The sequence below is a fragment of the Manis javanica genome, chromosome 2 (genome assembly GCF_040802235.1).
Source record: "Manis javanica isolate MJ-LG chromosome 2, MJ_LKY, whole genome shotgun sequence".
NCBI lineage: Eukaryota > Metazoa > Chordata > Mammalia > Pholidota > Manidae > Manis > Manis javanica.
This window is the reverse complement of record NC_133157.1, coordinates 7,213,581-7,237,199: the sequence shown is the minus strand read 5'-3', so window position 1 is coordinate 7,237,199 and position 23,619 is coordinate 7,213,581. Positions and strand designations below refer to the sequence as shown.

At 51.4% G+C, this 23,619-nt stretch overlaps 2 protein-coding genes across 2 annotated transcripts; both read left to right on the top strand.

The window, feature by feature from the left end:
• Positions 1-11,741: 11,741 nt before the first annotated feature.
• On the top strand, positions 11,742-14,881 carry LCN2 (lipocalin 2). Its single transcript, XM_017641830.3, has 7 exons — positions 11,742-11,945; positions 12,514-12,650; positions 13,141-13,220; positions 13,350-13,469; positions 13,707-13,808; positions 14,533-14,562; positions 14,680-14,881. The coding sequence occupies exons 1-6, from the start codon at positions 11,808-11,810 to the stop codon at positions 14,553-14,555; spliced, it is 600 nt and encodes a 199-aa protein (XP_017497319.1). The 5' UTR covers positions 11,742-11,807; the 3' UTR covers positions 14,556-14,562; positions 14,680-14,881.
• A 4,738-nt stretch (positions 14,882-19,619) lies between these two features.
• Positions 19,620-23,011, top strand: BBLN (bublin coiled coil protein). The gene is made up of 2 exons (XM_017641846.3): positions 19,620-19,821; positions 22,538-23,011. The coding sequence occupies exons 1-2, from the start codon at positions 19,743-19,745 to the stop codon at positions 22,708-22,710; spliced, it is 252 nt and encodes an 83-aa protein (XP_017497335.1). The 5' UTR covers positions 19,620-19,742; the 3' UTR covers positions 22,711-23,011.
• Positions 23,012-23,619: the final 608 nt, after the last annotated feature.

The following is a 23,619-nucleotide window of genomic DNA, read 5'->3' as shown; positions in this document are numbered from 1 at the left end:
GATCTCTGTTTGGGGCCTGCAAGTTCCTGTGACCTGGTGACCCGGACAGGACTGCCACTGTAGATCAGGCTCTTTAGTAGCCTGCCCGAAAATCTCTTTTCTTTGTCTTTGGCAAGTTCTCAGAACATAATCTCCCTCCAGTGCTGTGGCTCCCCCAGATCCTGGGCTGGTAGGGGCTTAGCTCCCTCTCTGTACAGCTTCAAGGGTCACTGGTGACCCTGGCTTCAGGAGCCCTTTCCTGCCACCGTTCTCCCTTGCTGTCTGCTGCCTGCATGCTGCCCCCATCCACTACCACTCTTGCTTTAATGAATTCCTTCCTTACCTATGCTTGCCTGACCTGTTTGAGAAGTCTTTCTCCATCAGAGTCAAGAACCCTCCCCTGTCCAGGCTGAGGTTTCACCTAATGCAGAGAGAGACCTCCCCAGACAACAGCTGCTCGGCAACACTCAGACCCCAGCACAGTACTGCTGGGACCCTGCACACTGCTGGGGTGCAAATCCTTGGATAGGCCTTGTCCCCTTCACTCGACCCTCCCTTGGCTCCTGACCCAGCCACCTCCAGGAGGAGACACCAGGCGAAGAAGGGGTGGATGAGATGGCTGTCACCAGGTATCACCAAGACCACACAGAGATGAGGACAGAGAGACAGACAGACCTGGAGCCAGCATAGAGAAAAGAATGGGCCCTGGGTAGGTTTGGTCAGAAACTCAGAGGTGACCTCAGGTGGAGACACCCCATGTGTGTGCACCGTGTGTGTACATAGCCTCTGTTAACAAAAATTCAGCTGAGTAATTTAAAAGATCAAATTGGCTTTAGTGAACAATTCATGAATTGGGCAGTATCCCATCTAGCAAATAGAAAGGAGCTCCACAGAACTGTAGGAAAGGTCTTTAAAGGTCAAGAGGGAGCAGAAAAAAAGGAAATTATTAGCAAAGAATCGATTGTTTTAGGCACAGTCACCCTCTAAAGGGGAATAGAAGGGGTCCATCAGTAATATTGCCTAGTACGTTTCCATGTTGCTTTGTTAAAGGTTACATTCCCATGGAGGCCGAAACTGCAGTTAAATTAGGTTTTATGTTTTGGTAGGCTGACATGGGGCCCTTACCATAACTGACTCCATTTTGCGCCTGTGGTTTTCTACTAAACAATTACCCCCCTTCAATCAGGCTCTCAGCTAAACTGAAAGATGTGATCACCATTTAAGGTACCACTCTCAGCTTCTGCTCTGCAGTTCTCACAGCTTTTGTTGATCCTTCATGCAGTAGTCGCGGGTCGTGCTGTTTCTGCTTAGTCTCTGTGATGTTCACAGGTTATGGCTTCAGGTTCACAATTTGTATGTCTGTCATTTACTTTGATCTTTCTCTGACATTCCAGATTCAGGGAGATCATTTGCTTGGTGGTTAGAGGCTGAGAACATGCATTTAAAGCTTTTGAGAGAGTACAACACACCAGGAAGGATCAAATTGGATCCTTATAAAGATCACCAGGATCATTACAAGCAGGGTAATTCCCAATGTTTGGAGTACACTTCAGAGCCATGGTCCCCAAGACCCACACCAAGCAAAGCAAATAGGTCAAGGAAAGACCCCATGGAAGGGGCACCATTTTAAGCCAAGTGGCTCAGCGATCTTATGTAATCGAGTTTCAGCTGTTGGATTCTCCCAGAGGAGGACGCCACCCCAAATCACTCACGAAAGGCGTCTCTTGATGCAATAAGCAAGAGGAATTTATTCAGGAACCAGCTAGCTGGGGTCCAAATCAGCCCGACGCAGCGGGTCTCAACAAGGACCCTGAGCACACAAAGCCAGAAGGTTTTATAGCATTTTCAAAGGGGGCAACATTTTCCACAATCACAATACAGTGTTTTTTCATAGACACATAAATCTTTGGCTGGGGCCACATCCTGGGGTCTGGTTAGATAAGATTACCTTCGGAATGTTTAGTGTGGTTCTAGCAAGATAAGCTTGGTGTGTATGATTAACTGATTTGAGGTCAGCTAACTAAAGGTCACTACATTTAACACTGGCTGACTAACTTGTTTTTCAAGATTCTAATAATTTTCCTCCTTCTAGGTTAGGGGGTGGTATTTAAGCCTTTAAGATGGCTGTACTTATGCTAACTTTTGATTTTTCAGATCCTACACAGCTTCCCCAGAAATGTTCATTCAGGCACAGCAGGTGGTGGTGTCCATAGCAGAGACACCCCCTGCTCAGCAAAAAGACAATCGGGGGGCTCCTGTTATAGAGAACAACTTTGGCCAGAGGATTTAAGGCTCTTCGGAGGGCAGCTATTGTCTTATCAATGAATTCTGCAGTGTCTTCAAGAATTAAGGAGAGGCTTCTAATCATATTCTTACTTATAGTTACTCCTAACCAGGGAAGGATGGCTTTACCAAAGGAAGTGAATCCTGAATCATGAATGAGTCCTGATAGGTCTTTTCTGACTCGATGAAGTAAGTCCAGGAGAGTCAACCAATGAGATGTATTATTTCACTCATGGAAAGTTGGAGCACAGCTAGAACCTAAGAGGCCTTGCCCAGCTGTGCGCCAGCCATCTAGGCACTCATCGACCCAAGGAGATTGACGGCCACCGCAAACAATAACAAACCCTATTGGGGCACAAACCACTGTCACCAAAGTGGCATTAATTAACAGACAGATAGATTTTTATGACAAATCCAGCAGTCTGTGAGGCAAAGGTTATCCCCCTTAGCAATGGCCTGGGAGATACAGATGAGGAGGTTATATTTCCAAGCCAATACCAGAGTAAAGGGAAGGAAAAGAAACAGAAGGGTTTCGTGTTTAGTTAACATGTGAAGTCTTGGTCCAGCGTCCTGGATGGAAGTAGTCTACACCGATGTCAGCTATTTCTCTTCCTTGTCAGCTTGATTCCGAGGTCTCCAGTGTCTGCACAGGACCGCTGTCAGGTGGAGCCACCTTCAGCTGTGAGAAGTGTACTCAAGGCTAATGCCTTCTAGGTTTGCAGCAGTGTCAGGGTCAGGGGTACTTGGTAACTGGTCCCCTTCCAATGGGGCTTGAGGGCTTTTCCTGTGATGACATTTCCAGAACCCCCAAACACCATACTGTAGACTGTCACCCACAGGGTCCTTTGCATTGGGACCTGGGAAAGCTTTGCTAACCTGTTGATGAAAAGCTTGAGCATAAGACATTAAGGATTTAGAGGAGCTGGTCCTACTGGCATAAGAAAACAAGGGATCAACAGAAGGTTAAATTCCAATCCACATGGGTCTACTGGTGACTATCTTGTGTGGAATGAGTTTGTGCAAAGTGGGTACTGCAGACAGTCAGCAAGACCAAAGGCGATAGCTTAGGGCAAGGGAGTCTGCTAGTTTCAACAAGTTTAGAGGTTTTAAGTTAGCTCTCTCTAACCTTGAGGGATGACTAAGGGTAATAAGGACAGTGGTGAATTCCAGGAATTTTGCATGCTTTTTGTGAAGTCTTGGATAATTTGCCCAGTGAAGTGGGTACCTCCTCAGTCACTGGAGATTGCAGAAGGTATACCTCTCATGGGAAACACATTTGCTTCCCAGGGACTGAAATTTGAGTAAGTTCATAGAGTGGAGAAGCTAAGAGAGAAAAATTAGGCACCATAGTCAGCAGTAACCAGTTAACCCTAGAAATCCGCAGAGCTGTCACTAGGCTGTGGGTCTAGGAAATTACTGGATTGGTGTAATTCTTTTTGGAGACAGTTGAATTCCTTCACTGCCTAGATTATGACCTAGGATTTTTCTTAAGAGACTTTGTTCTTAGTGATTCCAAATGTTAGATGGGAGAAAATTGAAAACATTAGTTTGGAAAATTGTAGTCAGATATTTGAGGAAAGTAGGAGAATTTAGGATCCGGTCCGGTTTACAAGTACATAACAAGGCTTCAAAGACAATGAACAGGACTCGAACCTAATATCTGCAAAAGTGCAAACACAATTTTTCTCTTTACAATTACCCCTATTCTTTTCAACCAAAAATAATCACAGTAAAACTAATTCATTTATATTAAATTTGACCTGATTTATATAAGTGCAGCAAGAATGGTGATTGACCATATAAGCACTTTTTAAAACTGCTGGAACCTCATAAGTGAGTTACTAAGCTGATTTTTACATCTCTCTTAATATATGTGATATTCCAGTCAAAGCTTTGGTAACACCCAATGTTCCCAATTGTGTCCTGTTACAAGGAGAACTGATTCTCCTTGAACTTATACAAATAACTGAAAAGAATTTTTCATGAAAAGAATACCCAAGGGTTTTTTAATTTGGGTGGTATCAGGTAGGGAGAAAAAGTAAATGTTTCACATTTGTTCACAAAGGTTTATGTTACCAAATTATTGATAGCTTAAGAGAAAAGAAAAAAAGGCCTCCTTAAATGTGGAAAAGCAAAACGTTAGAGAACCAGCGATGTTTTCAACAAGACGTTATAAAAATTATAATCATCTCCCTCATTCATTCAAGCCCCATGTAACTAATTCTTGTTCTGCTTGAATCCAGTCTTTCCGTTAGTTTTAGAAATTCTTACCCAGTTCAGTTTTATGATCCTAAAGTTATCAGAAATCTGTATTCAAGAGTCTTCTCCATGGATCTCCTTTAACATGAAGCATTTCTAAAGGAATATGTTTGTAAAAGCATCTGAGTTAAAGAAAAACCATCAGTGAACGATAAAAGACTTAAAAATGGCATGGATAAAGGTCTGCTTAGAGTTCATTATAATGCTATTGACAAGGAAATTTGGTTATTTTTGTGGCATACATTTTAAGATAATAACTTGAATTATGACTGATACCACTCTGCCAGGACATACAGGATACCTAGAACACTTATATTAAATCATATTTACGATGCAATATAACCTAAGAAAGTTTATCATCACTTATTGGACAGTGCTTCCTATGTAATTTAACATATCAAATAAGTCTAATTAGTATAGTATCTCTCTTTTATCAGCAGAGAAAACATATCTTTTGTAATTTTTCAGGACCCCTCTAAAAAACCCCAGAGTTATTGTGAGGTCAAAAAGATTTAATCTAGAATTTGATGTCTGGAAAATTTGTTAAAAATATAAAGAGGTTTTAAAATACTTTGTCAAATAGGATCCTAATCACTGAGAAACAACGCTTAGTATTCTATTTACTCAAAGTGACAAAGACTTTACAGGCAAATAAATAGGTTACATAGTTCTGAGCAAGATTTAGTATTTTAATATCAAGAAGACTAGATTTACTTAAGTAAGCAAAGACCTGATAAAGACAAAACATAGAATCCTTGTTTTCTGGACAAGTTACATTAAGGTAAAGAAAAACCTTTGTTTATAATTTCTCATAATGAGCAGACCAATAATCTAAGAAAACTTTGTCCTTTTAACAGAGAGAAAAACCAAATTTTAATTTCATACCAGCTTACTTTCGATATTAAAACTCATTCTTAAATAAATTCATTTTTACTCTTAGCCAGCTTGTCCATACACTAAAATTCCTTTTCAACAATTCCTTTTCCATAAATCATTCACAGCTTGCTTTCTGACATTTGGATTTTGCATTTTTCTTCTTTAAGTAACCTGCCTCTCTTTAGGACAAAATTACTTTCTTTTCCCTCAACAAAAATGCATTTCCATTCCTCATATCTTCTTTTACCAAAAATACACACCTTACTTTTCTTGCATATGAAGATGTTTCCTTTTTTTTTCTAGTAGCTTTAATCACTACATTAATCAAAATTCTTAAACCTTAGAAAACTTAACTAAGAAGTAAACAATTGCAAATGGGCTTTTACATTAGTACTTTGTGATCTGGCAGATTGATTCTTTTTATATATGCTTTTTTAATAGAAAATTTCTCAGTATGGCATAAAACATGTTTATTAATAGACTCAAACATCTTTCGTTCCTCTGTAAAAGGAAGGAAAAAGTGGATAAGCTTGTGTTCAGTAATTAATGTTTCAGTGTTGTATCTTATTTGGAAATGATCTAGATATTCAATGATTAACTTAACTCACCACTTAACTTAGCAAAACTTTAAGGTTTCAGGTTACCAAAAAGATTTGGGGAAACTATTTAAAAAGTGTACCTAAAAAGTGCTTATCTTTCTTACATCTGTTCGATTTTACTTGTTCTAAACAATTTTATTTAGATTACCCATAATAATTTTTTTTTTGAGAGGGCATCTCTCATATTTATTGATCAAATGGTTGTTAACAACAATAAAATTCTGTATAGAGGGGTCAATGCTCAATGCACAATCATTAATCCATCTCAAGCCTAATTCTCATCAGTCTCCAATCTTCTGAAGCATAACGAACAAGTTCTTACATGGTGAACGAATTCTTACATAGTGAATAAGTTCTCACAGGGTGAACAGTGCAAGGGCAGTCATCACAGAAACTTTCGGTTTTGATCACGCATTATGAACTATAAACAATCAGGTCAAATATGAATATTCGTTTGATTTTTATACTTGATTTATATGTGGATCCCACATTTCTCCCTTTATTATTATTATTATTTTTATTTTTAATAAAATGCTGAAGTGGTAGGTAGATGCAAGATAAAGGAAGAAAACATAGTTTAGTGCTGTAAGAGGGCAAATATAGATGATCAGGTGTGTGCCTGTAGACCATGTGTTAATCCAAGCTAGACAAGGGCCTTAAAACATCCACAGGTGCAGAAGCTTTCTCTCAAAACGGGGGGTGAGATTCTAAGCCTCACCACTGTTGATCCCCAATTTCTCACCTGATGGCCCCCCTGCGACTGTGCCTGTCTTAGGTTGTTCCTCCCTTGAGGAATCTTACCCGTCTTTGGCTAAAGATTACCCATAATAATTTTATGGGACATTAGTTAGACAAAGTCAGCCACTATTCTGAGTTAATTTTTGCTGACAAATTTTGCAACAGAAATAACACGAACTTATTTGGTTAGTAAATCTAGGTAGAATAAAAGTTGTATGTCTGCATTATATTCAATGTTGATAATTCTAAGACATCTTATGAATGAAACCAACAAAATTAAACTAGCTCTTGGTTACCAAAAATTATCATATATCATGTGAACTTGATGAACATTTGGGTTAGTGTCTATTATATTTCTGAGATTTATAAGTGCTTATTTTTAGGTCAATGAAATAGAACTGTTTACAAAGTAATTAAAGCAATATCATCCCGAGCAGAAAATGTCACACATCTACAATAGGCACACATAAACATATACACAGAGACCGAATAGTTATGGTTTGAAAATTTTTAACCATGAGACAGGCATGATAATGTAACACTCAATTAGTTTATGAAAGAACAGTTGGATCCACACTGTTTTTCTGGCAGATGGAGTAAGTTAAGTTAACCTGCTCAGATAGCTCAAGCTTTATCTATTGATAGTTGTGGAGAAGATACACTCTTTTTAATTTGTCCAAAACTATAACGACCTTTCCCCCTTTTCTACTTTAGATTGGAATTAACTCCCTGAGGTTTGTGCTTTTAATAAGTTTATCTCAAAGGCACTGGAAAAGAATGCAGTTTCCTGAAAAAAGGACTTTAGTTTCCTAAAGCCAATAATTTGTAAATCTCAAGGCAAACTTTGGGGATCAGTAAAAGGAGCAGGTGAGTTGCTTCTAGAGCTGCATTTCTAGTTTTTGTAAAGATTTGTGAAAGAAGAACAATTGATTTTAATTCCTCAAAGCATTGGGTTACAACCTGGATGTTAAAGGACTGACATACCCACCCACCCAGGTTGGAATGTCTTTTCGTTTATTTTAATTTTAGTTTCTCCTTGGCTGTTTAAGGGAATAACATTGCAGTTTGTCAGAAAAATCTCTCAGTAGTGTCAGGTCTGGGTGCAGCTCCTAGGGGTCCTTCTTGAAAGGAAGATAAGGGAGTGTCTGTAAGGTAATTAACTTTGCAGACTTGTTTACAGCCATGTAGAGGTAATTCAGAGAGAAGATAACTACTAGACTATTCAAGTAAAGGAGGAGGAGAGAAGCAGTGAGAACTACATCAGTCTTACAATCTTTTATATTAAGTACCTATTGTGTCATTTCAATTTTTTATCAGCTTTTTGCCATGAAACTTTCAATGAAGCTATTTTTGGAATTATGAAGTGTAGATAAAGTGAAGGTTCCTGTGGCCAGGGTTCTCACCTGGCCCTGGTCGGCTAGCTCACTCCACACGTGTGGGCAATGCCTTGTTACTGACTCAATATAAAGAGCTCCACCCAGTGCTCTGGGCAACAAGGTGGCACAGCTGCAAGGCTGCAGGAGAGCAGAGAGGAGACTGGAGTGGTGGCAGCACCGAGGACAGAGACTGAGACTGAGATGGCTGTGGGGCTAGAGAGGCCCAGAGGCCGAGACCGGCTTGCTGCACGCAGACTCGCTCTGAGTCAATGGGATTCTGGTGATTGACCTGCCACTGCGGGAATAAAGTTGGTTATAAACCCTTTCACCCCAAGAACATTCTACTGACATTTCTTCAGTCACATTGAATACAGAATGTAGTGAACTTGTCCGGGGCTGAAATCCATTGGCAAGACATGAAGCCATTGCGTTTAAGTGCATTTCTTAAATGATCTAATCCAACTGGAACCTTCCTCATAAAGGCCATTGTAATTCCATGTTGCGATTCCCTCAGGCCTGGCGGCAGTTTGGTAGGACCCTAGCTGCAAATGGCGTTTAACCCGCATTTCTGTCCAACCATCCCTAGCCACAAGTGGAGTGCAGCTCACATTTCTGTCAGGCCTTATTTTGCCAGCCCCTCGCCCCCCACCCACCAACCTGACAGTTACCAAGTTCTGTAGGATACAAAGCAAGCTTAGTAAGATTTTGCCAGTTTTGTGATATTTATAGCTTTTGGGACCTTAGTTCTTAGATGTGAAATAAGGAGGTGTGCTAGAAGGTGGTACATTTAAACCCTTGGTTTTTACAAAGGATCCCGTTTAAACAAGTGTATTTGCCTGAGGCCTCCTGCTAGACCCAGTCCCGCTTAAATTGGGCCCAGCCCCATCCCTGACCCAGTCCAATCTTTAAACTGAACCCAGTTGAACTCTGGCTGATAACCACCAAGAATTCCCAGCATGGCAAGGGCCGGGGTTTTCTACTCAAAACCCTGTGAATTACAGCCTGGAAGTCTACGGGCTTGGTTCCAGGCAGAACCCTTTGCCAGCTCAGTTGGCTATGGGCAGAACTGTCTGCGAGCTCAGGCTGACCCGTCTGTAAAGGAAGGCCAGTCAGAGCAGGGGCTCGGTGCAAAGAGAGTGGACTCAGAACCAGGTGGTGCCTTATCCATGGCCCTTGAAAAGAGTGAGAAAGTGAGTCAAAAGGTTCAGGGGTCCCCATGCCTGTGTTTCTCATCCTTGAAGGCTGCCCAAAGTCCCCTTTGGAGCCCATTACTGCCGCCAAATCTTTTACACAACCAAAGTTCAACTGAGTAATTGAAAAAAACAAATTGGCTTTATTGAACAATTCATGAATCGGGCAGCATCTCATCTAGCAAGCGGAAAGGAGCTCCATGGAGCTGCGGGAAAGGAGAGGTGGAAAGGTTGAGAGGGAACAGAAAATAGGAAATTATTAGCAAAGAATCCATTGTTTTAGGCAAGGTCACCCTCCTAAGGAAAACAGGAAGGGTGTGTGGATAAAGTGAAGGTTGCTGTGGCCAGGACTCTCCCCTGGCGCTGGTCGGCTTGCTCACCACACACGTGTGGGCAGTACATTTTTATTGACTATATAAAGAGCTCCACCCAGTGCTCTGGGCTGCATGGCGACATGGCTGCAGGAGAACAAAGACTGGAGTGGTGGCAGCGCCGAGGACAGAGACTGGGATGGTTGCGGGGCCCAGAGAGGCCCAGAGGCAGAGCCTGGCTTGCAGACTCCCCCTGAGTGGATGGGATTCTAGCGACTGACCTGCCGCCATGAGAGTAAAGTTGGGTATAAACCCTTTCACCCCCAAGAAAATACCACTGTCATTTTTTCGGTCTCATTGACTCCATAGTGAACTTGTCTGGGATTGAAACCCATTGGCAAGACACTCCCCTCCTGCAGCTGGCCCTCGTTGCCTCATGCTGTAGGCTCAGCCCTATTCCCCCTTCCCAAACCATGCCCTGGGAAGAAAGGTGATTCATTCATATCGAGGAGCATTGGCCACTCTACCTCTGACTTTCAGAGTCTAGGATGTTACATCCATCAACTCCTTGGTGATCCAGGTACCACCCCTTCCCTAGTTAAAATTCTTTGGGGTTCCATCTGTCAGTCTCCTCTGCATCCAACAGTCACCACAAACTTGAGGATACCTTTTAAGGTCAAAGAAAGTAGCAGGGTGGAGGCTCTGGGGCTGCGAGCCAGGCTGAGAGGGGGCAGGGCGGCCCCTGGTGCCTCCAGGGGGCATGTGGGCTCTGGTGGCGACATCATACCCCCAAAGCTTTGCTCATTTTCACTTCCTGCCCTTTCATCACCAATGGGCAGGCAGAGCAGGGCCTGAGGGGGCAGGGGTCCAGTGGGGACTTCTCCATCCTCAGGGAGGCTGAGTCTGCGCCCTACGCACAGCTCAGGACCCTCTCCAAAGCCCCTTCCCTCATGGCTCGCCACCCCAGAGCCCAGGTCCCTGTAGGTCTCGTGTGGAACCAGTGAACCCTCAGGTCAGGCATCCACGCAGCCCTGGCCCTCATGACAACATTTGGGAGACACTGCCTGGGGGCTGGGACCCTTCCTGCCTCCCTCGGATGGCCAGGTCCCTGGCAAGGCAGCTACTTCCCTCTGGACAAATCTGAGATTAGCCAAGGCAGGAGCTCTAACGGGGACCCAGGCCCTGGCCTACAGACTCCATGGCCCAAGGCTGTGGCCAGAGACAGCAGATGGTCCCATGATCTCTCCAAGGCAAGGCTAAATGCTCACACTCCCTGGGACCTGAAGCCCCCGGCGCCAGAGCAGTGAGGTGGAGAGCCCCCCTCAGGCCCCAGCCCCTCAGCCAGAGCAGCAGCATGTCCCTCATCGTCTCCCACCAGGACGGTGCTGGGCCTGCAACTCAGCACCCTGCCTTAGGGAGCAGCCCACGTGTGGCCCCTGCACCCAGCTTGGGGGTCTGTCCATAGGGCCCACAGGAGGCACCAAGTCCCTTGGCGGTCAGCTGAGGTCTGGGTTCACCCCTGCCAATGGGGAGTGGAGGTGGGGAGGGGCCGACTCAAGGCAGGAGGGTGGCCAGGTCAGCCTTGGGGGAGGGGTCCCACCCTGTGCCAGGACCTGGCATGGGACCCCTAAAAGCTCTGTGGGCTTAGGGCACACAGTCTGTCCTTGCCTATTGGGAATGTCCACTCTCAGCCGCCCTATCCTTCCCTGTCCCTTCTGAGAACAGGAAGCAGCACAGGTCTGTTGGGCAGAGGCGTTCTCCGTTTTCACCGGGTGTGGAAGGCGGGCTTGCCCCCGTCTGGGCTTGGGCTGAGCAGGGACTCCTGAAGGTCAGAGACGACAGCGCATCCAGACTGGCGACCACTGACCACATACAGGGCAAGGACGCAAAGAGTGTGTGGAGAGGGCATTTGTCCCCGCCGGAGGCACGGAGCCCTGAGAAATGCCCTCCTGAAGCCCTGGCCTTCCTGCTTTCCTCTTGCACAATCCCGACCAGAGGGGAAAGGGGCAGAAACCTTGCCAAGGGTTTCAGCAGGAGTTGCTGGCAGTTGCCTCACCTTTCCTGCATTTGGCAAAGGCTTGACCACCCCACCCCAGGGTGGGCCCTTGGCAGGGCAGACCATAAATAGGGAGCCCAGGCGGCCTCCACACTTGCCCCTCCTTCAGCTGCTGCCTGGAGCTTGTCAGCCCAGAATCCATGCCCCTCGGTCCTCTGCGTCTGGGCCTTGTCCTGCTGGGAGCCCTGCAGATGCTGGCCCAGGACTCCACCCCAAAGCTGATCCCGGCCCCACCTCTGCCCAGCGTCCCGCTGCAGCCTGACTTCCAGGATGACCAGGTAAGGGGTCCGGAGGGGCAGCTGCAGGGGTGGCCTGGGGAAGGGTCTAGCTGAGAGGAGGAGAGGTGGAGTCTCAGGAAGCATGCTAGGGCAGGGCAGGCCCAGGCTGCAGCTCAGCCTGCCCTCGGGCGTCCCCTGATGGCAGCCATGCCCCGTCCCCCCACTCCCCCTGCCCCGACCTTGCTGGCAAGAGGGTCAGCTGAGCAGACATTCCCAGGTCCACTCTCTCTCCTGATCCTCACTGTCCATGTACAGTGGGAACATCTTCAGAACCTCTGCAAGATGAGAAAACAGGCCTAAGGAAGGCAGCTGGCCACTTGCCAAGGGCCACCCCATCCCTGCCAATCTCAGGGCCCCGTCCTGGCCTGGCGGCCTCCAGTTCCTGCCAGCTTCATCAGTACAGGCCCAGTGGAGGCCTTTGTGCCCAGTTCAGTGCCCTGCTACCCAGTTAGAGGGGCTTCCGGCTCTGGGCTAGGCTGCCTAGAGGTGTCCGCAGGAACTGAGCAGTAAGGGGGCCTCGGGACCGTTCGTTCCTGGGCTATGCCTACCACCAGCCTCCCTCTGGCAGTTCCAGGGGAAGTGGTACGTCGTGGGTCTGGCAGGGAATGCAATTAGGAAAGAAGAACAAGGCCAGTTTAAGATGTACACCACCACCTATGAGCTGAAAGAAGATCACAGCTACAACGTCACCTCCACCCTGCTCAGGTGACAGCCACCCCCACCTGGGGGCGCAGGGGTTCTGGGGAGCTGTCCCGGGGGCCCAAGAAGCAGACTGATGTCACAGCAAGAAGTCAGGGTTGGCCCAAGAGCTAGGGGAGTCCTTGGAGGATCAGTCTCCCAAGAGAGGTCACAGGGGGGCCAGCAAGATCAGAGGAGGGGGTAAATGCCTGGAGCACGACAGTATGTAGGGAAGTCCACAAAGGGTAGATGGCCCTGAAGAGGGAAGGACAACGGGTGCTGGAAGTAAGGTCTGGGGAAAGTCGGGTGTCCCAGGCAGGGACAGCCAGGGACATGCTCAGAGGGGAAGACCCAGGCCTGTTTGAGCTGGCTGGGGTGGGGGCTGTCACAGGCTGGGCTGGGCTGGGGGCATCAGAACCCAGGCCCCTCCGGCTGCAGCCCAAGGCCCCACCTCCAACCCAGGGGATCCCAGCCTGGGACATCTCTCCTTGCACCCACAGATCTCTTGCCCCCACAGGGACCAGCGCTGTGACCACTGGATCAGAACTTTCGTCCCAAGTTTCCAGCCCGGCCAGTTCAGCCTGGACAATATCCAGAGTGAGTTCTGGGTGGGGTGGGCCCAGACCTCCCTGCCCCTCCTCACAGATGCTGTCCTGTGGCACTCGGGTGGAAGGGACCGTGCGCCCCTCCTGGTCCAGGGGGCTGACCCCTCGCATCCATTCACAGACTTCCCCGGAATGCGGAGCTACACTGTGCAGGTTGCAGCCACCGACTACACCCAGTTTGCCATGGTGTTCTTCAAGAAGGTTCAAGGAAACCGGGAGTACTTCAAGACCACTCTCTACGGTGGGTCCTCACTCGCGCCCTTGGGCACCTGCTCTTGGTCACCCTGCGGGTGGAGAGGCCCGCCCCCACCCCACCTCCATGGTCCTCTCCAGTGCCAGCCCCACTCTACGTGCCTGGGAGGCCAGGGAGAGAAGTGTTTCTGAAGCCCTCCACGAGGAGGGGGTCTGAGGCCTCGTTCAGGCACTCAACAACATTTATGGAGAGTCTGTTGGCTGCTGACCAGCCTCTTGGCCACAGGGAGAACCAAGAAGCTGACCCCTGAACTGAAGGAGAGATTTGTCCGCTTCGCCAAATCCCTGGGCCTCACGGATGACTACATCATTTTCCCTGTCCCGATCGGTAAGGGCCAGTGGGTCCAAGGAGAAGGGAATGTGGGGACTGACCTGGCCTGATGCTGCCCCACCAGGAAAAGGGAGAAAGGAGGGATTTAGTCTCTGCTCCAGTCCCTGGAGCCTCCTGAGAGTCACTTTGGGTCCAGGAAGTCCCTGCCCCTCCAAGGGTCTGTGGGGTGGGCCCAGACATCTGGGCCTCTGGTGCGTCTCCCTGATAGCTTGGGCCTCTGCAAATGAGGATTTCGGACCCAGGTCCAAGTTTCCCCAGTCTCATTATACCCCTGCACCCCAAGTCCTGCTGTCCTGGTCTACCTCCTACTCACACCCTCAAACCCCCTAATCCTGGGCCACCCACGCCCTCACCCTGGGGCTTGCTCACAGTTAACTTGGGAGGTGTCCTTGTCCTCAGGTGAGCTGGCCTGGGCAGGGGCCTCCTCAAGGTGGGGCAGGGGGCCTGCCAGAGCTCAACAGACAGGAGGGTTGGGCAGGTGTGGGGCTGGGCTTCCTCTGGAGAACAGGTGTCCCCCACATCTGCTCATCCACAGGCCTTTCTCTCAATACCCTGCTGCACCATCCCTGAGGGAACCCCTAGATCTTTGCTGGGCTGGGGCCTGGGACAGCCCAGGGGCAGTGCAGGGGCCCTGGTGGTCAGGGAGCACGTGGGCATGTGCGCGCGCACGCGCACACACACACACACACCTGCCGTTCTGATGGCTTCTCTCCCCCCACAGATGAGTGCATCGATGAGGAGTGAGCACGCAGTGAGTATGGCCGGGAGCCTGCTGATGGGAGCCCGGGTGCAGTTGGGTAGGGGTCCCAGGCCTCCGCTTGCCCCCCACCCAGCACCGCTCCTGTGCTTACTCCCCTGCCTCCCTTAGGTGCTTCCTGTCTCTCTCCACCCCCATCACCCTCATGTCGGCCTCTGCCCTTGGGTGCCGCCCAGATGCCCCCACCAGCCTGGACACCAGTGAGAAAGCCAGGAGACCCTACTCATAGCACAGCCCCCCCCAGGGGGCTCCTCCCAAGCCTTCCCTGTGGATGGAATCCCTCCTTTCCTGCTAAATAAACACCTGCTCCAGACGCCCAGTCTGTTCTCCTTGACCCCCGGGCCACCTGAGGAGAAGGGCAAAGGGCAGACTCATATCAGCATCACTGCAGCCCCCAGTGAGGGATGGAGGCCAAAGACCGAGTCCGGGTTTGACTAAGTACTTCCTAGCTGCCGACCCTGGGCTCAGTCCCAGACCAGTGGCAGCCCTCACATGTCCCTGCCTTCCAGTGCACTGATGGGGCCACATCTCACACCCATGTTTGGCTGCCTCCAACAGGTCCTACAGCAGAGGCCCAGCCAGGGCCAGGGAGCTGGAGAGATCTTGGGGGGCTGAGGTGTGGTCACCCCCAATTCACCAGGACCCCATGGATGCTGGAAGACAATAGCCAGAGCGAGAGGAGCTTGCAGTGGGTAGCTCAGAGGCAGACCCAGCTGGAGACTGTGCCCGGCACAGAGGGTTATCAGGAGTGGTCCCATGACCCTCTGCCAGCCCCCTGTGGTCCCAGTGCTCATTCTCCTGCCCCCACTGGTCCCAGCTGACCCCATTCAGAGTGCTGTCCCTCACCCACACCTCCCCTCTGTAGTGACCTCTGGGCCACCAGGGGCAGGGTGGGGACAGGGGGAGACGAAGAGGAGGGATTTGCTACCAGGAATCCAGATTCCAGAAGATACAAGGGTTTCAGGCTGGCACCCACTGCTTAGCTGGGTCTGTGTCTGGTGCCTGAGCAGCCCCAGGCACCCACCGCCCCAGCTGTAGCCCCTCTGTGTGTGCATCACATGAGGAACTCCCTCCTGCCTCTACCCCTCGCAAGGTCAGAGGCCAGAAGGGGTTGGATTCAGAAGAAACGCAGGCCTCTCCACCCACCAGACTTGCACGCCTACCCCTTTCACCCTTGCTGTGGGGGTTGGAGGCAGATACTGGGTGGGCAATCCTGGTCTCTGCCCCCAGAGAGCAAGACAGGCCTGAGACCCCGGCCCTCCAGATACCGTGGCAGCTTCAGAAGCCTGAGCCAGACCCCAGGAGACCAGCTGGCTGCAGCCTGGGCTGAGGAGGGGATGCGGGCCGTGCTGAGCCTGGAAGGGGTCTGCTGGCCAGAACCCCACCAGCTGGCTGAGGGGTTGGAAGATGCACCCAGCATGCTTGGTGGTTGGGTTCTGCTTCGGGCTCTAACTTTTTGGGCACAATTGGGCATTGTTTCCTCCCGGGGCCACTGGCTTTATTAGTTTCCTATTGCCGCTATAACACATCACCACAGACCGGCAGCTTTAAACAATACACTTCTGTTCTCACCATCATGGGGGCCAGAAGTCTGACAGCACTTCCACTGGGCTGAAATCCAGTGTCAGCGGGCCAGCACTTCTTCCCGAGGCTTGAGGCGAGCATCCATTTCTCCGCCTCGCACAGCTTTTGGAGGTGCCTTCCTCACACTGTGTCCTGCCAGTGGGTTTCAGCCCCGGGCAAGTTCACTATGGACTCAGTGTGACCAAAGAAACGACAGTAGAACATTCTTGGGGTGAAAGGGTTATAACCAACTTTATTTTCAGGTTGGCAGGTCAGTCACTAACATCCCCTTCACTCAGAGCGAGTCTGCATGCAGCAAGCTGGTCTCTGCCTCTGGGCCCCTCTGTCCACACAGCCATTCTCTGAGCCTCTGTCCTGGGCACTACCACCACTCCAGCCTCTGCTCTGCTCTCCTGCAGCCTTGCAGCCATGCCACCGTGATGCCCAGAGCACTGGGAGGAGCTCTTTATATAGAGTCAATAGCAACATATTGCCCACACGTGTGTAGTGAGCCAGCCAACCAGGGCCAGGTGAGAATGCTGGCCACAGGAACCTTCACTTTATCCACACACTCCTTAGCTCAGAGCCCTCTCCTCCTCCATCACAGATGGTGGGGTGGCATCTCTGGATCTCTCTCTCTCTCTCTCTCTCTCACTAGCCTTCTCTCTTGGGTGTATCAAATTTCCCTCAGCCTCCCTCTTATAAGGATAAGGATGCTTGTGATGACATTTAGGGCCCACCGGGGTAATTCAGGATACTCTCCCCATCTCAAAATTCTTAATGTAATTACATGTACACAGACCCTTTTTCCAAATAAGATACCATTTACAGGTTCCAAGGATTATCTCGGGGGCTGTTACTGAGATCACCACGTGGGGCCTGGAAAGGGAAGGATGGCAGGGTTTGGGAGATGGGGGGGAAATGAACAGAGACCCCAAAGGCAAGGCAGCACCACAGCACCCCAACCCCTCATCAGGGCTAGCAGGGCTGAGTGGCCATTTTGTCCTGTGGTCTGGAGCATGGGCCTTGACCACAGGAGGGCAGTGGGATGGGCGCTCCCTGGCACCACAGCATTTTACCAACTGGGAGCGTGCCTGGGGGCAGCTGGGCACTCAGACATGTGCATCACACATCCCAGGGTGTGTTTATCTGCGTGTGCCTTGGTGGGTTCCTGGGAACCTGCATGTCTTTCTGAGGTTCTGTCTCCCATCCCCATGTGCCCAGGACCCTGCATGTCTCTCCCATGGTCTGTGGGCTCCCAGAGTCAGGTCCTAAGACCCTAGATGTGATTTCACATCTGGGAGAAAATATGTGCCTATGTCTTCCTTTCAGAATCCTGTGCTTATAGAGATAAATGTGTTTAGATCATGTCAGCACACCTACATACGTGACCTGTTTCTTCAGGCCCATGTGCCACATGCAGATAAGGGTGAAATGCTGTGGTCCCAGGGAGGGCCCCTCACCCATCAGCCCTCCCTCCTTTCAACCCTGTTCACACTTCTGCCAAGTAGTAACCCTGCTCAGCCCCCTCCAGCCCCAGAGAGTGCCCCTCCCCTGCCAGGCCTTCTATCCCATTGTGATGTAGTACAGATGATCCTCCCAAACCTGGCCATTTTGACTAAAGTAGCCTTTTTAGAACAAGCTGGGCTGCATTCCGCGGGAAAGGGGGGACCACTCCCCTTACCTTTGAATGCTGACACGAGACCTATGGATTGCAAAGATGTTTACTGAGTCTACTCCACGCCTGCCTGCCTGCTTGCACCCTTTCCTGGCCTGATAAAAACCAGCCTAACGGCAGGGGTGGGGGTGACTTCGGTAGAGCAGTGGCCCGAATGGCGCCCATTGCTCTGTAAGTAACCCCTTAATAAAGCTCACTTACTCGCCAAGTTGGACTTGTCCAAGTCATTCTTTGGCCTGTCGGTTCCCTCACAATTTGGGGGAAGGCGTTTCTTTTATGTCTCTCGGGGAACACTTGGGGACCAGGCAGGGGAGTCTTTCTCTGTTCTGGTGGAAGTCAGACTCCATGGAGAGCTGGGCAGCGTCTGGAGAATCCTGTCACACCCCCAGGAGGACCAGCCCCACCTACAGCAGTCAAGGAATGGCTTATCCCAGAGCCTGAGCAGATGCCTGGGGCCTGGGGCTACTGGTGTTGGCAGGATGAGGGGGGCAGGAAAAGGAGGGTAGAACCCAGACAAAGCCTCATCCCCTAGTGACTGAGTGAGAGCAAAGAGAGTGGGGAGCTTGGGTTGGGGGGGCCGTGAGAGGTAGCAGAGGCCCCTTACCTGGCTGGCCCCTTCTCTACCCCCAGAGATCAGAGCTAGCCTGGTTCCTGCCCACCCCACTGTATGGTCAAGTCCCACACCCCAGACCACAGGACAAAACAGTCACCCAGCCCAGCCTGCCCCCAAAGGTGGAAGGGGTGTGCCTTGGTGCTGCCCTGCCTCTGGGATCCCTGTTCACTTTTCGGAGCCAAAGAGCCATCCCTCTCCAGGAATGGCCGTGTGCTAACTGCCACCTGCTCTATCCAAGGGCCTGGTGCCTCCGGAGGGGACTGGGAGGGTGTGGCACTCCTGGGTGTTGGGTGAGGGTTGTTTGGAGCGGGACAGCTACAGGGATGAGTGTAAGGGTTAGTCACCCGTTAGTCAAGGAGGGTCAGTTGACCTGGATAAGGGGCCCTTCATCCCAGTTCCACAGGTACTGGCCAAGTGCAGGCCTCACCTTCATTCAAACTGGTTCAGAGAAAAGAAGGCAGGCTGACAGTTATGCAAGTCAGTGGTGGCCCTGACTGTAGGCTTAGGACTCAACCCCACCTCCTCCTTCCTCAGGTGAAATGGTGGGGCAGCTTCGGGGACAGGGGGGCTCCCTCCTGGTTGCACGTTAGAAGGACTGCCTGCTCACAGGAACCACCGGTGTGAACCCAGGACCAGGCTGCTGGAGTCAAGGGGCCTGCTCCTGCAGCTCTGGCTATAGGAGTCCCGGGGAGAGAGACTCTTCAGGGACATAGGCCTGACTTGGCAGCACCCCTGGCGGGCTCACACCTCTGGGTCCGGCTCAGGCAGGAGCCACACTTGCTGGATGGGTGACTTCGGCAGGCGTCACTTTCCCAGCAGATGAAAGGGACGGGCGACGATGACAGTCGGGCCAACCTGACCCCGAAGCCTTCCTTGGCGACAGCCACGCGCAGCACTCTGCCACACATACGGTGATTCTCAAGGAGGCTGAGAACGGAAATTTTCCGAAGCCATAGGAGGGGCTTAGAAACCACGCGTCTCAGATTTCGTCCACGCAGAGTCATGCGCTTACCAACCCGCCGGTTCCCAGCGGCAGGGTGGGGCAAAGTGGGGGTCCAGGGAAAGGGGCGGGGCGGGGAGGGGCTAGGGCCTCGCTGCTCCAGCCCTGGGGGCGGGGCCTGGGGGAGGGGCCTGGGGGCGGGGAGGGGCCTGGGGGCGGGGCGGGGCGGGGCCCCCAGCCTCGCAGGCTTCCGCCGGGCAGTTCCACCCTTCCGGCCCTGAGTTCCGTCCGCTGCCTCCATCTTCCGCCCGGTCCTGGCTGTCAGCGCGTCGGTAGCCCCGTTCCTTCGTCGCGCAGCCCCTGAGGCTCCCGTGTCCGCAATGTCGGGCCCCAACGGGGACCTGGGCGTGCCGGTGGAGGCGGGCGCGAAAGGCGAGGACAACGGCTTCGGAGAAGCAGGTGACCCAGGCGGGCTGCTGAGGCAACCTTTCCTTTCTCAGCGATATCCGCCTGGGAAGGAAATTCGGGCCGGAATGGGGGCTTGGAGGGGACCGCAGAACCCTCCCGTCCCGGGGTGGGTCGCAGCTGCAGGCGCCGTCTTGGGGTTCAGTGCGAGTCCCTGCGAGTGAGTCCCTAGAAGCCGCAGCGTTGGAGAACTGTGGGCAACCGGCTCCGTCTTACAAATGGGAAAACTGGGGCACCTCAGGGACACTCGCTCTTTGGGGATTTGCTCCAGCTACTTCAGCGGGGACGGAGGCTTCTGAGGGGCCGGGACCGGTGGACAGTCTTGGCTTAGCTGGAGGGGCTTTCTGGGTGGGCTTGCTGGCCCTGCTGAGTCAGCATCCCCAGGCACCTTTGCTAGTGTAGCCCTCAGCCTTGGCGAGAATGATTAGCTTGCAAAGCAGCCTGTTGCCTGCACAGCACCACGGGGGTGGGGGATGGGGGGTAGAAAACCCTTCTAACCTTCTGGAACAATGATTGGTATCTGCCACATTGAAATGTGCCAGGATTAAATGAGGAAACGAATGGAAAATAGTAGATTCCAAGCATGCATTGTTCAGTAGGTGGTTATTACTGTTCTCTTTAGTGTTATAAAGATTGACTTATTAACTTAGAGGGCAGCACTTAATAAATGTGGGATAAGTATGGAGACTGCTTTTTGTTTTGTTTTGGGTAACTGCTTTACTGAGCTATAATTCACATACTATACAATTTACTCATTTAAATTGTACATTTCTGTGGGTTTTAAGATATTCACAGAGTTGTGCATCCATTACCACAATAGTTTTAGAATGCTTTCATCACAGAGTCAGCATTTAAGAAAGAGATAGAGGACCTCCCATGGTGGGTAAGTGATAGGCTGGCTGGTTGGCCCTGGGCATTGCTGGTGAACCGCAGCCAGGTATGCAGCCATGTGGCAGCATCAGAAAGGGCCTCCCAGGAATTGCACTGAATGGATGTTGGCAGATTCGCAGGACTTAGAGTGGGGAGGAGGGTGTCGCAGGTGGAAGGCAAAGGCTTGGAACGGGGAAGTGACACAGATAACGTCCGGCCTAGTGGTGTGGACACACCCACCTCCCCATCCTGCTCTGGGTTTGTGTCTCATGATGTGGAACATGCAATATTGATAATAATTGCCATCTATTAAGTATTTGCTGTGGCCAGACCTTGTCTGAATTCTTGATGTATTTGAATTCTCACAAGAACCCAATTCTTATTCCTCCTTTCCACAAAGGTGCAGTAATTTCAGATGAGCAGAGCTGGCACTGAAAACCATGTGCCCCTGCTCCCCAAGTCTGAATTTTGGCTCTGTCACCAACCAGCTGGAAGATCCTGGGCCCATCCCTTCCTTCTTGGGTGTCATTTTCCCCATCTGTACCACAAGGGGGTTGGAGTCTAAGATCCAGTGAGACTCCCCAGGACTCTGTCCTCTGTGAGGTGTGCCCACTCTGGGTGATGGGTGCTCTTCTCCTAGAATGCAGACACATTCACACCCAATCCCAACCCTGTCCTTTTCCAAACACTGCCACCTGCTTCCCCTTTTTCCCCAAATGGAAAGCTTTGTGTATCTGGCAGCTGAGTGTATCTGAGACATGTGCTGGCCCAAAACTGGGTCCTGCAGTGGGCACAGGCCCAGACCTTGGGTCCTAAGGGACATTGTGTTGCCGAGCCAGGCAGGTCAGGAGAGGCCATGGAAGAGGGAGTGATGGTTTCTGGTGGAGACCAGGGAAGGCTTCTTGGAAGGGGAGGTGGTTTAAGCTGGTCCTCGAATGGCTGTTGTGGTTGAGGCATTGGGTGGCAGGGACAGTTGAGCAAAGGCAGAAAGGCTGGAAAGTCAGAGGCTTCATTCACCCATCCGTCCATTCATTCATTCAACAAATGCTAATTGTGTGACAGAGAGCACCCCAGGGAGATGGCAGGAACACAAGCTCCTTCTACCTCTTGGAGCCCCCACAGTCTGGAGGGGGAGACAGACCAGTGCACGATCATAGCAGTCAGTCCAGAGGGGAGGGCCGTGGAGGTGTGAGGGGATCAAGGGGATCGGGAATAGAGGCCTGATTCCATCTGCGGCATGGGAGGGGGCAGTACATGTGGTGACACCCATGCTGAGATGAAAGATGAGAGGAAGAGGGAAGGAAGACAGGAGGGCAGTGTATTCCAGGTGGAGGCAACAGCATGTTCAAGGAGCCTGCGGGGGGGCAGAGGCAGGTGTGAGAGGAAAGGAAAAGGCACAGGAGGCGCGGCTGGAGAGGGGAATGGGGCTTGGAACCGTGGCATGCTGCATCCTGAGCGCAGAGGAAGCCCCAGAAGGACTGGAGAATAGGGCCCGCCTGCAGACAGAGGTCAGGAATGAGGGCTCTGGCCTTTAAGCAGCTGATAAAGGAACTGGGGAGAAGACAGCACCTAGCTGGACTTCCCAGGCAGGACGCTGTCTGGCTGACTTCCCGTGACCACCTTAACCCTCAAAAAAAGGATGGTGCATTAAGGCATTATTTCTCCAAAGCCTCTCCTCTCTTGGTGTCCACCCATTTCCTGGATGGTGACTCTGAGGATTGGGAAGAAGCAGGGATCTGTCCACAGCCCTTCTGGAGACAGGCTGGGGGGCAGTCGGAGGGGGGGCACCTGTGAGTCCTGAGGAGACACAGGACCTTGCCTCTCCTTCCCTTCCTCCCAGAATATGCTGCCATCAACTCCATGTTAGACCAGATCAACTCCTGTCTGGACCACCTGGAGGAGAAGAATGACCACCTCCACGCCCGCCTCCAGGAGCTGCTTGAGTCCAATCGGCAGACTCGCCTGGAGTTCCAGCAGCAGCTCGGGGAGGCCCCCAGTGATGCCAGCCCCTAGGATCCGGGAGCCCCTCCAGGCCCCAGCTCTGCCTCCCTGGGCTAGGCTCTGGCTTGGGCACTTGCCACCTGGATCAGATACCTTCTCAAGGGCTGGCCTATGGGTCCCCTGGTGGGACTGCCACTAGGGTCACTTCTGACACTCCCCTCAGCCTGCCTGAGCCAGTCCCCACCACCCAGCCTCCCTCCTGGGGCCAGGTGTGGGCCTGTGACCCACCCTCTTTGCCTGTCTGCCCGATTCCTGGGCACTCCCCACTCCGCCCAGGCCTTGAGTGTCCACATTAAATGGGTCTCCAACACCACTCCACCTCTTTTCTCTGTATCCTGGGATGAGGACTGCAGGGGCCACCAGAGGTAAACAGGCCAGTCAAGGCGTTCTGGGCATTGACCCCAGCACCTCACAGGCCTGGGGCTGGAGTTCTTGGCTGCCCACTGTATTTCTGGCCACAGTATGCAGGTGGGGTCAGGGCTTCGACCCACCGGTGCACTCCTGGCCAGCAGCTGCTTGCCCAGCCTGGCTGAGCCAGCAGCCGACACGTGTGACCCTGTGTGATGTGCTCGGCTCTCTGGGTATTAGGGCCTTGCACTAAGACGGCCAACACCAAGGTGTGCTGTGAGGCCTTAGGCATCACCCTCCTGCTCTTGGCCTCAGTCTCCCCAGCGGGCCAGTAATAGGGCCTGGTCAGGTTGTCTGTCTATAAGGGTCTTTCCAGATGGGGAAGCAGCAGAACTAAAGAGCCAGCTCAGCCTGGGCCCCATTCAGTAATGGCTCATCATAAGGTTGCCTGATGAGCAGGGCCCCCACTAGGGAACCATAAACTCAGCACCAGAGGAGCAGTGGGGCCCCCCACCCTGCACTTCAACTTCCACAGGGTCCCGCTGTGGAGAGAGGCCAGCACAGTGGTCCAGA

Excerpts from the sequence above, each read along its gene's own strand:
- LCN2 (XM_017641830.3), top strand. The coding sequence starts at position 11,808 with ATGCCCCTCGGTCCTCTGCGTCTGGGCCTTGTCCTGCTGGGAGCCCTG. Across the intron at positions 12,651-13,140 it reads GTCACCTCCACCCTGCTCAG|GGACCAGCGCTGTGACCACT; the intron begins GTGACAGCCACC and ends TTGCCCCCACAG. Across the intron at positions 13,809-14,532 it reads CATTTTCCCTGTCCCGATCG|ATGAGTGCATCGATGAGGAG; the intron begins GTAAGGGCCAGT and ends CTCCCCCCACAG.
- BBLN (XM_017641846.3), top strand. The coding sequence starts at position 19,743 with ATGTCGGGCCCCAACGGGGACCTGGGCGTGCCGGTGGAGGCGGGCGCG. Across the intron at positions 19,822-22,537 it reads CAACGGCTTCGGAGAAGCAG|AATATGCTGCCATCAACTCC; the intron begins GTGACCCAGGCG and ends CCTTCCTCCCAG.